This window comes from Tetrao urogallus (assembly GCF_951394365.1).
Source record: "Tetrao urogallus genome assembly, chromosome: 3".
Classification (NCBI taxonomy): domain Eukaryota; kingdom Metazoa; phylum Chordata; class Aves; order Galliformes; family Phasianidae; genus Tetrao; species Tetrao urogallus.
Window position 1 is genome coordinate 24981646 of NC_136815.1, and position 18200 is coordinate 24999845.

At 36.0% G+C, this 18200-nt stretch overlaps 1 protein-coding gene across 1 annotated transcript in view; it reads left to right on the forward strand.

Annotated features, from left to right (window-relative positions):
- The window catches only part of MMP16 (matrix metallopeptidase 16), a gene marked incomplete at both ends in the record, with an annotated part of 169265 nt that overhangs the window by 84232 nt on the left and 66833 nt on the right, over positions 1-18200 (forward strand). Inside the window, 2 exons of the mRNA XM_079533954.1 lie at positions 6916-7064; positions 14353-14475. Coding sequence (XP_079390080.1) covers positions 6916-7064; positions 14353-14475 — 272 coding nt within the window. The remainder of the gene's footprint in view (positions 1-6915; positions 7065-14352; positions 14476-18200) is intronic.

The following is an 18200-nucleotide window of genomic DNA, read 5'->3' on the forward strand; positions in this document are numbered from 1 at the left end:
ATCATGCCAAAATAATATGTGAATTGCTTTTTTGAGTTTTTTGTCATAGAAGAAAAGAAGTAGGCACATTTCTACGTGAGGAAGAGCTAGGTCATATAAAAACTAAATGTTATATGCTCGTGCTTTGTCTTTTCTTTGGCAAGAAGACAGTTGTTGCCACAGCTGATACAGTCACTGTTTGGCTCTCTGGTTGTACCACGGGGCCCATCGCAGGATTGGAGTGACCACATGGCTTGTCATGAGGGTCAGGGCAACCACAGGGGGCTCATCAGGAGGTTACAGCAACCACAGGATCCATCAGAAGGATTGGAGCAGACACAGGGCTCATAGTGAGGGTTGGAACAACAACAGGGCCTGCTGTGGGACTTGGAGTTGCTACAAGATCTGTCCTGGGAGTTGGAGCAGTTGCAGTGCCTGCTGAACATCAGACTTGAAGCAGAAAGACTGGAAAGCTTTGTGGCAAAAAGGATCGGGGTGCTTGTTGGCAGCTGGCTGAACATGAGCCAGCAGTGTGCCCAGGTGACCAAGGCCAATGGCGTCCTGGCTTATATCAGAAATATCAGGACCAGGGAGGTGATCGTCCCTCCGTACTCAGCTCTGGTGAGGCAGCACCTCGAGTACTGTGTTTTGTTTTGGGATTGTTTTGTCTGAAGGAGGCTCAGGGGATAAATTTTTGCCTCCCCTTACAGCAGCCTGAAAGGAGGGTCGTCCTCTTCTCCTAGGTAACAGTGACAGGACAAGACAGAATGGCCTCAAGTTTTAACAGGGTAAGTTCAGGTTGGATATCAGGAAAAAACTGCTTCTCTAAAAGAGAGGTAATACATTGGAACAGGCTGCCCAGGGAGGTGGTGGAGTCACTGTCCCTGAAGGTGTTCAGGAGACATGTAGATGTGACACTGAGGGACATGGTTTAGTGGACATAATGGTGAGTTAATGGTTGGACTAGATGATCTCAGAGATCTCCAATCTTAATGATTCTACAGTTCTGTTCTATAATTTGTCAGTCTTTTTTGTAGACTGTTAGATTCTCACAGAATGCTGCTTGTCTGTATGTTTATTTTTGCTTGAAGGGGGAATTACGTAGGAAGGGATTTTTCTCACCAGATAGGCATCATATACAATATACACTGTGTACACAATTTTCTATATTCTGTAAAACACATTGATGTCTTCTGTTAAAGAAAGGAAACGTCATCAATAAAGAACTGGTGGATACAGAATTAAGAGGTAGAAAAAAACAGCAGAAAATTCCTATACTCTTCTGTGCAAGTACTTATGTACATCTGGCTATGTCTGGCTCTTTACTTATCAAGTAGACACAGAAGAGTCAGTATTAGATGCAGAAATTAGGCCTGTAACTAAGACATACCATTAGCTGTTAAAAACTTGCAGCAATACTACATCTCTAGAAGGTAAGCATTGTGGAAATGAAAAAATGACATTGATGAATTATTCTTCAGATTCTAATATATTGCATCAACTTCAGCAGTTGTTTATGAATATCATAATGGTTTTTCAAGTGGTATCACTGTAGCAGTAACAAGATGGGATGCAAAATCTGATGCAGATATTAACTTCGGAAATTGCAGGTTAGCAGAGTATATAATTAATTGGCCGATGTGGAGAAGTAATCTGACTATACAAATGCTAATTCTAGAGTTAGCTTATTTGCCCATATCACAGCCTTCAAGCTCTTTTCAAGGTGTAATCAGCACTTAAACTGTTAAATTCCATGGTATGTAATAAAAGTTAGATTCCTAAATGCGTATTTTTGGAAACATATATACTGAATTACACAGGCTTTTTAAATAATTTCACTTATAGTGTCTTTGGTAGAAACACCTTAAAAAACAGAAGTCAAAACCTTTTTGAAATTATGAAACCTCACACTTTTACCCAATATCTATAATAATTTGGTTTTTATGATAAAATCTGAGAAAGGAACAGGAATACATGAATAATAAGGATATGCAACTGCACTACTGAAGATGTTTGTGGAATTGTTTTGATCCATGCTTTCTTAGCTTGTTTGATTTATTAAGCTTTCAGGTTTTTAGAACATAAATACACTGGAGTTTATGCTATGCACTGTCATTTAGTAACACTAATGATACATTGATAAATTCTCATGTATCATAGAAATTACTGAGTTCTCAGATACTCTGATTATCATCATAATAATCTTGCTTCATCTTTAATTATTATATATGAGATTTCTTTGTTCTCAGTAACACTTTAGTGTCAACATACTGTTTTAAAGAGCACTCTTCTTTCCTTAACTAGTAAAGACTTGAATGGCTGAAATTCATTGGTATATTTCATACACTTTAAGTTAACCCATACTTTATCTTCTAGAGGAAACAAGCATACATACAAGTGGCAAAATTGTATCTATTCTGTAGCCAGACGGTGGGTATAACCCAGCATTCGTATCAGATTCAAGTGAATATAAAAAAGATCTTTCTGTCATGGCTGGAAATACACACACCAACAAACAAACAAATGAAGTAGCCTAAGCATATTGGCAATGACATCCAAAATCTGGAAGGTGATACAACACATGCTGAACACATGGGTTCTGTAGACTGCTTCAGAATGTGCGTATCTCTTACAAACTCCTAGCATCTCTCTAGGTTTCCTCACCTCTGATTTTTGCTTAATTTTTTTTTCCCTACAGTTCTGAAATAAGAAGCTGAAATTGTGTGAGGGAATTTTTCTAATGGAGAAGATCATGGTGAAAAGCATGGTTTTATCATTTTAAAATGTCTGAAAAAAAAAAAAAAAAAAAAAAAAAAAGAGACATAAACATGAGTTTCAAGAAATGAGAACAAAATGTGTAGTTTTAAGCTAATTTTGTTTCCATTAATTCATCCAAAACAATATGTTTGAGTATTCAGTTTCTTCTGAAAACCTAACACCGTTCATTTAAATTCCAGTGTTTGTGAACAGGCCAGCAGTGGAAACTAACATACAAATCTAGGGCAAGCAGATGTTTAGTAAAAAGAAATTTTAGCTTCTAATTTGCTACAGGTTAGTGTGAATAATGAAAAGTCTCTGAGATTAAACAGATGGGTTATCTTTATTTTAAAAAGATTGGAGTGACTCACATAAGAGAGTTCAAATACATAAAAGGCTGCTGCAGAGTGGAAAAGAATAATCAGTTCCCTTCACCTGTAGCAGGTAAAACGAGAAGCTACGGGCTTCTCAACAATTCTACAACAATAGAGGTTCAACTCCGAGGCAAACCTCACAGCAGTAGGATGGGGAAGCACTATTATGGAGAGGGAAGTGATAGAGCTTGTTGTCTTGCAGCTGTGTTTTTCTGTGCTTACCATAAGAGGGAGGTTACTTGACTGTCAGATTGTTGCAGGGCAGAAAAGTCTTTTCCAAAAGCTCTACTCGAAGTAGCAGTATTTAATCTTCCTAAATGACATAAAAGAATGGGAGTTAACACTGATTCTGGAGTCTGTGTGAAGTGTCTGTTGACATCCTGGATTTTATGTTAACATAATTATAGGATGGTTTGGGTTGGAAGGGATCTTAAAGATCATCCAGTTTCAAATCCTTGCTGTTGGCATTGTTGCCACCCTCTGGCACAGGCTGTCCAGGGCCCCCTTCACACTGGCCTGATAAGTTATCCACAGCTTCTCTGGGCAAGTTTTTCCAGTGCCTCATCATCATTTGAGTAAAAAATTTCCTTCTAGCATCTATTTTAGATGGATCTACTTCACTACTTCCTTTTACCAAGACAATTTAGTTTCTCAGAGTGACAGATGAATAGCTGGCACTGTGCTATCATTACTGAAGCGTGTTAATGCAGAGAGACATTTAATTACATTAGTGAGGGAATGGGAAATTCTTGTGGCCATAGTTTCTTAAATAGGTTGCCTCAAAATTACAAGGATGTGAGAAAATTATTTTAACTTATTCTCCTACTGTGGCTGCCTCATTCTTGTTCTTCTCCTCTTTGTCATTTTCTCCTCCTCTATATTTTGGACTTAAGTTTCTCGTTCGTAGTTCCCATCATTTGTACTGTGCACAGCTCTTAGAAGCATTTTTCATTTATTTGACAGACTGAGCCAAGGGCCTTCAAAATCTGGTAGTAGAAGTCTGGAGAGTCTGAGGAATAACACAGGAATCAAATTTGTTGTCTTTTGTTTCATTTCATGATGCACAATAATACAGAAAACTAGTAGATTTTAATAGTATCAGGACTTGATCTCCAAGCATTTACCAGTTACTAGCCTTTTTAGTCCAATTTCTCTGAATTTTCAGAAAAAAACGAACTTGCTTTCAGACTGTTCTCAAATGTTTGAATATGTAGACTTCTATTTGCTATTTTGAACACAGAGGCGGTTTGCTCCTTTTATTCAGTGTTAAGGAGAGATTATCAGTGATCCTGTATTATAAGGAGGAAATAGGCTATACTATCCATTCTTGCTGTCTCTTTTTTAATTTTTCCCTGTGTCTGCAGCAGCTCTGTGCTAAATTGTACTTCATCCAGTCTTTTCCTTTTCTGCCATGAGCAATACTTCCTCAAGCTCTTTTGTCTCTCACTCTCCTTACAACTTTTCTAATTTAGATATCCAAAGCTTTAGCTACCAGTAAACTTGCTAATTTATAACCCTATATCCCTGTCTCCTTCAGTGGGGATGTTTCTGAGTTGTGAAGGACCTCTCAAGCTTACCAAGCAGTTTTCTGTGCCCTTAGCATTTAAAAAGAACGTCATGGAGTGTTGCTGAGTGCCTATACACCAAATTCATGCTGAGAATGTGGCATTGTTTTAGACAGCAGTAATATGCTGTTCAGAATTACTTTTCTTCCGTAACTCATGATTTGTTTTAATATCACGCTGACATTCTTCCTCTTGACTTTTCTGCACTGACTTGATGAGTCTCAAGATAACCCCAGTCTTAAATGTACTCTTTGTAAATATTAATTCAAAAGAATTCTAACGTGTTTAGAGTTTTCTACGTGTTTTCTAAGTCAAACTGATCTGTTGCTTCCAATGTCTTGTTTCTACATATCAAATTGTTCTTGCCAGCCTTCCACCTCTAACTGTCCTTTCAGAGCATCCTCCAATAATGGAAGGAAAAGCAGACTTCCTACAGGAAATGAGAGATAAGCTAAATGATCTGAGTGATGTCACGAAATAATACAAACTTAAAGTTCACAAGTTCATCCTCAAAGTGGAAAAGCGCAAGTCAAGTGTATGCAAAGTTGAATGTAGTACAGATTGTAGCAATTCGGTTTAATTGGAAATAAGAGCATCATCCTGTCTGTTGAATATGCTTTTTTACTCATTTCTGAATGGCTCTTGTATATAGAGATAAGGTGAGGGTGAGTGTGGTTAGACTAAATCTTAATCCTGTCTATATTTCATTCTTCTGTTGTCTGAACCACATGACATTTTTGAGATTTTTGTATGTACTGTGTGCTGAGCTCATAACCTGAAGATTTTCCCTATATCTAGTGCTAGTCTGATCCTTCACAGTGTTCACCTCTAATATGTTTTCACTGCACGATAAAGTTAACTATAACAATAAATTGATCCACTTGACCTACTAGAGGTACTTCTGTGGGAAGCTTATTCTTTTTAGCTGTGTAAAATGGGAGTGCCAAACAAATATGGCTATCTGGACTGGACTCTTCCAGCTAAACATAAGGTTGAAAACTGTAAAATGCAATATTTGGTGTGTCAGACTGTGTGTCAACTGTGTGTATGAGGCTCACATAGCTCACAGTGCACCATAAAGGGAGAGTAGATAGATGCAGTTTTTTAATGATTCTGGATCTGTGAACTGGGGTATGACACATTTGAGAGAGGTGACTGAATATAATTTTCTTTCTATTTATTATTATTTTTTTTTTTTTAAGAATAGAAAATCAGACTTATGGGATTGCAGGTGATTTGTTACTGTGGGCAGTGAAAAGAAAGGAGTGCAATCTAACTGTAGCTCATACAGTGGCAATATATGTGTGCTTTTCACTACAGGGAGGTGTTCCAATCCTTGGATGGGAAGCTAAGACATTTTCAGAGATATATCATTACTCTCATCATCTCAGAAGCCTTATGCTGTCTTTTGTATAGGCTAGATTTTTAGAATACTTAGAAACATTAGGATAACTGCAGCTACTTGTTTGTGAAACATTGCCTCAAGAGGACAGCATGTTTCTGAGAGTTTTCCAGGTGTACTTAAGATATTGGCTTTAATCCATAATGCTTTCAGTTATTTGGACCATGTCCTCTTCCTCTCACTTCTACACAATTAAGAGCATAAACAGTTGGCACTAAATCTGTCTTGATCTGAAGAGGAGGATCCTCTTACCAGGGAGATTCCTGTAAGTGCACAGACTGCTGCTTCCCTGTCTCCCAACCACTTGCTTTGCTTATGAGAATGCAATTTTTACGTTCCTGGAAAACTGAATCTCTCCTCGCTCTCTTTTTGTGTTCTTTGAGAGAAGATAGAGAAGCAGTGTAAGTGTGTGAGAGCTATTGTGAATTTATCATAGTTGATGAATATTATTATGTACCCTTTGTGACATATATTGTAGATTTTATATTTCCCCTGCTTTAAAATTCTTTGAAGTGCATACAGCCGGGAATTGGTGCTTAAGCTGTAACTTCAAATAAATAAATACATTAAAAATATTTGAAGCAGGTAGTTTCAGATAATAAAGAGAGTTGACTCCTGGGTACAAAACACTGTAAGTCTTGAAAGAACAGAATCTTTATTAAAGGAGAAGAAATAAAAGCTATAAATAATTTCTTCTCTGCAAAAATGCCTCCAACAAACTAACGTTTTATGCTTGATGAATTAGAAATTTCATTATATAGCATACATAACTAATTACTGGGGAGCATTTTACTTACCTCTAATTTCTATTTAATAGCCACTGAACTTGTCATTGCAGGTATGGTTACAAAAGTATGGCTACCTTCCACCAACTGACCCCAGAATGTCGGTGTTGCGCTCTGCAGAAACCATGCAATCAGCTATAGCTGCCATGCAGCAGTTCTATGGCATTAATATGACAGGAAAAGTGGACAGGAACACGATTGAGTAAGTAACTGGTACTGAACTGCTCTTGACTTTTCTGTTTCAGGAAGAATAAAATAGAAATGGAAAAACTTTATGACACGCAAAGTAGGGTGACCAGAATACCCAAATAGCATTCCATCTTCAGATGGGGAGCAAAAATCTTTCTGCTTCTCCTTGACTTTTTTATTTTCATCTTGTTCTGCTGTATTTTATGATAGCATGTAGTCAGCTGCCACTGCTGAATACATTTGAGCATGGGATTCTAAAGAAAATGTTTCAGGGTTAACTAAAGTAAAGGCCAAGAGTCCAGTGTGAAACTGGAGAAGCCTAATCCAAACTGACAAGAATTCGCAAAATATTTCACAGTGGAAAATCTTTACTCCAAATTCCCTTATCCTCATTGCGAAACAAAACAGTTAGCACACTTCAATGGCCCATTCATTTCATGGTTTCCAGTAACAAAAGACCAAGTGTGGGCATTTTCACATGCAGAAAAATTAGATTAATTTTGCATGCCGTTTGCAATTATGAAATATGTAAGGCAGGCAGCATATGATCTTGTGCACAAATTGTGTTGAAAAGAGATTAAAAGTCTCTTCCAAACAACTCTATACTATGACAAATTTTAGAAATGTAACAGAAGTATTGAGAGAAACTTATCAGGTCCTAATACTTGAAGTGTTGGGGTGATTCCATTTAATACGCAGTAAGAATTATCGATGATTTTAGAAGAAGTTACTTTGCTTGAAAAGCAAACCGTACCGAAATAATACATCCAACATTTACCTTACTGAAGTATGTTCCTCCTATTTCTCTTAAGTGTTTTTTGGGAGGAGAAAAAATTCCTTACCAGCCCCAATCTGATGTGTCATCTTTTGTAAATTCTTTTCTAGTAAAGTAGTTGACATGAATGATTTTTTAGTCATTTACGGTTTAGGGAAGAGACTGCCTAAAATGCTGGCAGAATTGGAAAAATCATTTTATTCCACTGGCACATGCATTATTGCATTGAAAAGCAATAAAGCACAGCAGATTTTAGGGCTGCCCTAAGGGGAGGTGAGTCGATTAGACATCCCTCAGTTTTGGAATTTAAAGGGCCTTGAAAAAGGCAGTGCAATAGCAGTAGGCTCAGGAAATGCCTTGCGAGGGAGCTGTGCTCAGAGGTATGTTTATGATCAAGCCTGCAGGGTGGAAAGACTGGGCTCTTTATACAGCTTCACTGATTGATCCTTGAGGAGAGAATGCTACTACACCCACTGCTTGTAGCCTTATAAAGACACATTAGTGGCAGCTTTGTAAGAGGCAATATATTTCACTAAAAGGAAAATAATCTGTTCACAGGTAGAAGTAAAGAGAGACTAGAGAGTAGGAAAGGAAAAGTAAAGCAGAGACCATCTCTTGCTTTAGAGCATCGGACAGTAAGATAAAACAAAACAAAAGCTAAAACAATTAAAAAAAAAAAAACAAAAACATTTAATTGCAAAGGGAAGTACTTTATGTTTGCAAGATTGTACTCATTTCTTCAGTCATGTAAGAGGAAGAGGAATACAACCATGCAGCAGTCCAAAGTATTCATTTTACAAGCTATTGAAAACTGAATTTTCCAGTCACGAGTTTCTTCCACATAGAAAGATAGACTAGCACACAGCAATTCTTTGGTATGCCAAATGCCAAACTTATGCCAAATGAATCACATGTTCACATTTGGAGCTGTATTAACTTGAGTCAAGCTGGAAATAGACCTGATTCTTAAAGACTTGTCTCATTTTCATTGAGAAAAAAGCAACTCATTAAATTCAAGTTTGCCTCAAGTTACTATCATTTTACAGAACTGAATATCCTTACATGAAGTGGCTATGTAACAAAGGATATATATATTTCTAATTGTTCATTTATGGCAGTGATTTGTAAATATTTGCAATCATTTTCCATTTTGTATATATAGAGAGAATACATACCGTTTTTTGGCCAGAAATATGTGACAATTTAACATTTCTTTCTTTCTGATTAATATAATCACAAAAAATACTGGGATTTCCAAATAAAGACTGCAGCAGGAACCTCACAGAAACATGTTCTCGTCTTGTGCATACTTACTTCTCTAGCATGTCTTGAAAGGTGATTACGAAGTGCCTCTTAGTCTGCAGAAGAATGAACAATTAAAAGAAGTTGTTGTAGTAACTTGATAGGAATCAAGTTTGAGAATATTAACAGAGAAATAATGTCCTGCAGCATCATTATCAAATGTCTCCTGGAGGAAGCTTGTTGTTCTTAGAGACAGCTAATCCCTCATGGACAACTTTGACATGTATAATTGTGAATAGTGTTAATCTTCCCTCTTCTCAAATTCACTTAATTTTGCTATGTTTTTTAATTTGTTTCCCAGGTGGCTTGAAAAACCTTTTATATGCTTATTGCTGGGGATGAGGAACAATGAGTAGTAGAAATAGATCTTATCATAATACTGTAAAAAATGAGGGACATTCTGAATGGAAGTAGTATTACAATGCCAAGTCCCTTGAAAATACTCTCTCAAATTTGCATGGAGTGCAACACTATCATATGTGATTCACTTATATATTAACAAACCCAGTCAATGACTTGATGCAAAACTTCTGGAAATGGACCCACAGTCGGCTTCCTGGTCTTTCACATCCCTGTAAAAAAGCCACTAAGTAGAGAAAGGGTAGTCAGTTGCTGTCTTCTCATAAAACTGGTGTATGTTTTTATTTCTACAATGTGTTTTGCATTTTAAGGGGTACATTAGGAACTTCTTGCTTTACAGATTGGTTGGTATCATATAGGATGCTGAAGAAATCTGTTCAGAGTTAATAAATGATTGGTTTTATTTTAATATCATCCTTTAGAAATAAATGGCAAATGTGGTCACTTTAGTGCTCTCAAGAGCTTCTAATCAAGTTTAATTCATACGTTATAATTAAAATATAATTGTATTTCTCCATGATCTCTCCTGCATCTACATTAATTACCAGTCACAAAATAAGAAATGGTGGTAAACTTTGAGCTGCAGAAATTGTTTTAGCAGTCTTTGTTATTTGTAAATGTTAGGGTTTGTGCAAAAGATATAGATAAAGTCTTGTTTCCTCGGCAGATGTTCAGTGAGAAGCCTTGCAGAAATGGCATCTTCAGTAACAGGGTTGAAAGTATCATATATCACTCTTTGACTGCTTTCTATTACATAGAGGAGTGTCAGTAAGGTCCTGTAATAATAGTAAGAATGCAGTAGAGAAGGATAAAGACATTTAGAAAACATGTCTCTCTCTCTCCTCACAAGAAGATTCAGGGCAATTCAGTGGTAAACTGTACTGAAATAAAATTCTACAGTTTTTCTAGCCATAAAGTGAAACTGAATTTTTTGCACTCTCTCCTTTATTTTCCTTCTGTGGTATTTAGTGCTTTTTTCTTCTTAAAATGCTCCTCCAGCCACTCAGTAAATCTCCAACTAAACAAATATTTATTTTAATAAATATTGTACAATTTTGATTATGGTTAAACTGGAAAGACGTTTTAAGTATTTACAATTTATTCCGAAGGTTTAAGGTGAGGAGGGAAAAATTAATCCTTCCTTTACTCCCCAAAGAACAAAATATGGTTAGACAACTGGGCTGAGTCATGGGAAGTTTAGCTTCAGCCTTTTTTTTTCCCCCACTGGAGGAACACTATAATTTTGCTGCATATTTTTATTTTAATCTTCTCAGCTTTTCCGTGAGTCTAAACTATTTTAATTCTCTTGACATAAATAGCTCTTCAAGCCTTAAACTAATGGACCTAAGAAGAATTTGACGTGACATAGTCTACAGATAGAGTACATTCGTCACAATTAAGCCTCTTTATTGAGTACTGATAAAATATTAATATTGAGGGGCTGCTGCATAACATAGTTTCACAGGTTCAGAAACAGTGATGAAAGAGAGGCAACCATTACTAGTATGCAACTTTAAAAAAATAATAATAATAATAAAAAAATATTTTTATTATTTTTATAATTAAAGTCTAAGCACTCAAGAACAGGGAAGACATCAGTCCTATTATGCTACAAGAAGCTATATTGAGAAGAAAATAGAAAATAATGTTTTCTATGTCAACTACATCCCAGATGGAAGAGTACTTTATAAACTAAGTATCCACAAATTTCATGAGCATTAATGATTGACAACAGAAGCCTTCCCCCTAGTGAAAATAAGGCCTGTCAGTGTTCTTGACACTGGTCAAAGAACTTTCAACATTAAAAAAATGTGAAAATGTAAATTATCTTCTGGAAATTGTTGACATTTTGTCTCATTTCTGGACTTGACTGTCACACAAATTTACTACTAATAATTTGTTATAAAGTCCAATTGCCAAATGTAGCTCAATTAGGATTTGGGTCATAGATCAGTTAACAGTCCAACTCTTCCACTGCATTAAACAGAGAAAACTGCATCTTTCCTGAAATGTCACTTGAAGATGAGCTAGTGAACCACTTATTCAAAAGCCTCCACTTGATTTACGTTGAGATTTATGCTATGTATGAGCCACAGTTCCAGTTCTCATGTAACCATAAGGACATAAAGTGAGATAGACAGCATGACAACATGGAAAATCCCCTGCTGATGCCAACTGGCAAGGAAGCAAGCATAATATTCTGGATAGGTACATGGCTCTTCAGAATCAATGGAAGAACAAATTCATTTGAGGCTCCATTAGCTAAGTTAAATTTTTTTTGGAGAGAGGGGTGGGAGAGGAAGAACTAATTCCATTGATTTGAAATTATTGTCCATGAAACACTAAAACTGTAAGTGATATATTATGTATTTATACAAAACAGAGATGTTTTTGTAACTAAGTACAACAGGCTTTTTTGTTGTTGTTGTTTGTTATTTGTTTATTTTTCTTCATTACTTCTGACTTTGTTTTGCTGTTATGTTAAGGTGATACAACTTGCTATGTCATGAGTCTTTTTCTGCAATTTGAGTGTCCAGTTTCAGAAGCATAATATAAATGCCATAAAAAAAACCATGGTAACTGCATGATGACCTAACATGCATGATTCAGTGAGAAAATGTATTACTGACAACATTTAAAAGCTTTGTGATGTCTGAGCAAAAATTTAATCTCATTTGATAAAATATATTTCACTAAGAACAGAGCCAGCTTTGGTTTGTAGTTAAGACATGCCTCTATAGTTTTCTTTTATTTGAGCAAACCTAAATAATGCAACCCAGAAACTGTTCATATCTACTTTGCTGAATTGATACTTTCTATAAGAAATGAGAAGAACCTGAAATAAAATTGCAGGGTATTTCAGCAAATGTTGGTAGGACAAATTTTATATACTTCGCACTGTTTTCTTTGCAGACAGTGGAAAAAGATCATTATAGTCCTTACAAACACATCATACAGTCAACAGTTTTGTGATTATGGAGACACACTCCATAATTATTCTGACAAGAAATTAAAGCAAATCATTGTTTCATATTTGATAACAGATCAAAATTTTAGGTAACTTGGTTACTGTGTATAAATTTTGGTTTCTCCTATTGCACTACTTTATGGAGGCATCACCCATCAAAGTTTTTGCTGCCACTGACATTCTGCTATAGTGTTTATCAATGCAAGTGGGGTTAACAGTCAACTTCATGCAGTCACTAAAATTTATATTTTCCTACAGTCTGATTTTGTTTAGACATTTAAACAATAGTTTTCAATCCATAGTTATAAATGAAACATTACAAGCTTGGCTCATTTTTAAAAATTAAAGTGGCTGATTTGACTTGAAGTCCGTATTCCACTAGCCTGTCTAGAAAAATTCATTCAGTATGCAATATAGTTTTTCCTGTATTATTTGCAGTTATAAAACTTATAATGTACATTTTATTCCTTGAGTACAGAATGGAAAAATCAAAGATTTCATTGGATTGTGTAGTATATAAATAATTTTCAAATATGTACAGGAGAAGATTAAGTAACTTGATTGCTTTTTGTTGTTGTTGTTGTTTGTTTGTTTGTTTGAGGTTTTATTATCTGCACATATTTTTAAAAGGAGTCTACATTCTAATTAGATGACATTTCAAGTGACTTCTATGTCTTCCATTCATAAAGCTATTGTGTATATGTATTTATGAAACATTGCTTAAATGCCAGGTCAGGAAGTCCTTCATGCAAGCCTGAATATAGAATAGGTATGTACCATAGGAGAGCTATATTTTTTACATCAGTAATTATTTGGTATGATAGAAATAAAGTCAGTGACCTAGAAAAGTAACAGAGGAGTGTGTGCTTTATTTACACAAGTAATGTCTGAAATCTGACTGTTATTCTGATGGAAAATTGTGCCGTAGGTGTTCAGTTTGTGTAAAAACATTGCTTCAGCTGAGTTTTGTTACTTTTAATCAAGCTAAGTAAGCCCTTACACCACAAGGGAGAAACAGTGCTGTCAGTGATACTGCTGCTGAAATCATGTTTCATCTTACTTTTGATAATTTGTAACGTTGTAACATTGGCAAACTGGGGATATTTGAAATACTGGAATACTTTGAAGTATGAAGACCACTGCAAGAACTCAACATTTCTGTGGGGAATCTTGTGCTGCCACAATGGTTGTTTTTGTTTGTGAATTAGACCTTTTCAAATCCATTCCATGCAGAACATTAAATTTTCCCCAGGCAGAATTCTTGAGTTAGATATTTCCAGAGCTGATTCTCTTCATTGTGTAGAAAGACAGTGAGATAGTAATAAGATAGTAATAACTAATAAACAGTATTGTATAATAGTATATATAATATTAATAGTATTACGATGTTAGAGGTTTCAATGTTCTGACGGTTGTCTGGGCTCTTTGATTAGAAGAGCTTGAGGCTTTTTTAAATAAAATGTCAGTGAGGCAAAATAGAAGGATCATATAACAAAAAATTGATCTAGTAACTAGTGATTTGAGTATACCTGTGTGTATTTACTTTAACATCACCCCCAGTAAGCAATAATGCAGATCATAATTACCTTGAATGAATGAGAGTAAATTACTACTTATGCACTACTTGTAGGTGTGAAGTTTTTGTTCATTGGTTATAGCAAAAGAAAACTAGGAGAAACAACAGCAAATACATTTGATTCTGAATGTCAGGAGAGCAATGAATCTCCAGAAAACACATGTCTGGTAACAAGATAACTTCCTCTTTTTAGCCAGTTTCATGCAGACAAAAATTTGATAGTACTATCACTTTGGAAAAAGTTAAGTGTTTTTGTTAGTTGGGTGTAGTGGTTATGATTTTTCTACCATGTTGCTTCAACTATGTGGTATTTCTTGCAGCTGGATGAAGAAGCCTCGATGTGGTGTGCCTGACCAAACAAGAGGCAACTCTAAATTTAACATCCGTCGGAAACGATATGCATTAACGGGACAGAAGTGGCAACACAAACATATCACTTACAGGTACCAAAATACTAACACAGACTTATAAATGCCACTAGTCACACTGAATTTTAAAAGTAAATGTAAGTTTTTGAACTATATTTCAATATTTCAAGACGTTTATTGATAATATATGTTATAAAAATGGTGCTTTGAATACTTGGTTAATTACAGAAGAATTAAGTAATTTTTTTAATCAAAATTCATCAAAATCGATGCATATAGTAAGCAGTGAATTCTCTAAAGCTTTCAGCATCAAATTAACACCCAATATGTCCTTAACCTTGCCTTACAACCCTCTTAACAGCTTCTCAGGGAGCATTTCTCTGAAAGTGGGAGCACTCTAATGAAATTGAGATCTCTAATTCAAGTATGTAAAATATGTTATTGAAGAAAGCCAGTCTCAGTAAAATGCTGGGGCCTACAGCATACCGTCAGGTATGTTCTGAAGTAACCATGAATTGGATTACATTACTGTGAGTCACTGACCTAACTTTTTCCTGCTTACATGGTAATGAGCATTGGGATGTGGGGATATACATCTGTGCAGTTCCTGAGTCTGGCATATAGGTTACACAGCACGTTGCCTATTCTGTCAGACTGATCTTTCCAGGATAAAGTATGCAACATAGGATACACAGTTTTTCAACAGGCCAATGATTCCAACAAGACCTGATTGAAAATTTGCTCAGCCTCACTGGGATTTCTGTTCTAAGAAGAGTGAGATCAAGGGGACAAATCTGTTTTTAAATCCACTGACTGCTGACATTATTCATAACCCTATTTACATATTAAATTTTAAGTCCATAAGCTCTAATGGCCATATAGACTGTTCTTCATACCACAGTGAAGAGAGTTTTATTAGTAATTATATATCAATGCTATGGCTTATGTTTTAAGACATTAAACACTGGTATAACTTCAAGTGACAGAGAACTGACTACTTTGTGATTAGCACGTTGTGCTGGCTGATGGTCTTTAAATTTAATGTGGATGGAATACATAGCTGACCAGAATAAGAAAGCACTTTCATCTGAATTCTAAAATTTAAACCTAGTGTGCATACAGGCATTTATACAGACTGGGAGGAGTGGTCCTTGAAAGCAGCCCTGCAGAGAAGGACCTGGCAGTCCTGTTGGATGAAAAACTTAACATGAGCCAGCAGTGTGCTCTTGCAGCTCGAAAAGCAAATGGTATCCTGGGCTCCATCAGAAGAGGGGTGGCCAGCAGGGACAGGGAGGTGATTGTCCCCCTCTACTCTGCTCTTGTGAGGCCCCATCTGGACCGAAAATATCTGGAGTACTGTGTCCAGGTCTGGAGCCCCCAGTACAAGGAAGACAGGGAGCTGTTGGAGAGGGTCCAGAGGAGAGCCGCAAAGATGATCAGGGGACTGGAGCACCTTCCCTACAAAGACAGGCTAAGGGAGCTGGGCTTGTTTGGCCTGGAGAAAAGAAGGCTGCAGAGTGACCTCATTGCAGCCTTTCAGTACCTAAAGGGAGCCTACAAACAGGAGGGGAATCAATTATTTGAAAGGATAGATAACAGCAAGACAAAGGGAAATGGTTTGAAGTTGAAGGAGAGAAGATTTAGGTTGGATGTCAGGGGGAAATTCTTTACAGAGAGAGTGGTGAGGTGCTGGAACAGGCTTCTCAGAGAGGTTGTGGACACCCCATCCCTGGAGGTGTTCAAGGCCAGATTGGATGGGGCCCAGGGCAGCCTGGTCTAGCATTAAATGGGGAGGGAGTTTGTTAGCCCTGCATGTGGGAGCTGGGTTGGAGATTCATGATCCTTGAGGATCATAATGAGGTCCCTTCCAACCCTGCCACTCTGTGATTCTGTGATACATATATATGAAAAGCATTCAGGATCAGCGAAAAGTATGTGTTTTTCCTTCTCCTTTGTAAACTGTCTGATTTTCTATTTCATTACAGATTTTTTTTACAACCTATAGTAATTTTTGGTGAATTACAGACCAAAATACACTTAAAGTAGTAAAGCCTCGAATAACGCTTAGTGTTAAAAAAAAAAAAGAAATAGAATAAATAATACAATACTAATCTTTCTGGATATAGAAAATTTAAAACAACTAAGAGCAATCAAAAAAAGAGAAATACTTTCTTCCCTTCCCCTGCCCTATGACTTCATTCTTACAGGCTTAATTCCAGTTAACTGGCTGACATTTCAAGTTGCTTTGTTCCCTAAACTTTTGATCATATCTCTAGCTTTGTGCCTGCTTTATTTTATTCAGTGCCACTTCTCAATCTCTTTGTAACCTGCAGGTTTCCAGCTGCATTCTGCCTTCCTATCTAGTCAAACCTTGTAGTTTGATCTGTGCCTGTTAAGTAGACTTAATAAAACCTCCAGAAAAGGATAAATTTATCTCTTATCTCCACCTCTCTGAAAAGAACAGGATAGAAACACAGAATAAACAATGAAGAAAAGATGCTGTCTACTGAGGTTATCTTAACATAGACCTGCATTGACTGACTTTTCTAAACAAGAGGAGTAATTGCAAAGAAAAGAGTATGTTGTATGTTAAAAAAAAAAAAAAAAAAAAAAAAAAAATGAACAGATCTTGAAGGATGAATGTTAGCAGCAGCAGTTCATAGCAGGCTTTCTGATAGTATTTTGTGGATTTTTGTTGTTGTTGTTGTTATGTTTATTTGTTTTTGCCAAAGACTTTAGAATACAGCAAGACCAACTTTTAAAATGTTAGCTGCTTATTTCAAGAAAATATTTAATGTTAACTTGTAAAATGTATAAAGCTTGTTGAGCTCTGTGAAATTCATAGATGTGGAGCCATTTCCTGACTCTTCTGTCACTCGAGAGGTGCAAATTCAGTGCTGAGTAAAGCCCTTTGAAAGTGTTCAACAGCTACACATTCACCATTTCAAATCTGTCTGGCAAGAGTATATCTTAGATGCCATATATCCTCAGATGCTTTACATATGTAACTATCACTTTATAAAAAATATCAAAGCATTGTTAATGGTAAAATAGAATTGGGATCACATATAAATGCATTTTAATCTATGTCTACTTGACTTTTTAGTTTGGCATTTTCTGTCTATCTTACTATTTTTACCCCAAGTATTGCTGCTGGCACTTGTTAAATTTAAAAGAGCAGTTGTTCAGAGTGTTTTCCCTGTTAGATTGTCTCTATAATCATAAGTAGGAGGATCAAGACAGACAAATATTCAAATTTTATTACATTTTTCTTGCTACCTTTCCCTATTTTCAATTTGTAATTTTTCATATTGAGCAGCTCCTCAAAATTTCAAGATGGAACTTTTTGGCCACATATAATTATCATTGGTTTCAAAAAGCTGTATGTCTGCAGTGTTGCTGTGCAGAATTCTGTTATTTGAAGTAATAACACAGAATGGGAAATGTGCTACTTTAGTTATAATGTATCTCCCTCAGGGAATGCAGCTTTCCATTTACTTGAACCGGTGAATAGGTTGTTTGTTAGAACTTCTGTTTATAATGGAGCTACGCAGTAATATTAATTTCTGCATCTTTTCTGGTTGGTACAGTTCATGCTTGTATACCTTTTAAATGCTATTTTTACTTATGTATTACTTACACTGCTGTTGTATTTCAATATTATTTTTACTAAAGGAGTAAAATAAAGTGATTATTTGAACCATTTTGCCAACTTGTATATGCAAGTGCTGAAACCTATAGTTCAATTACAGAACAATTCAGAAAAAATGAATGAGAGTCTCAACTCTTCCTTATGTTTT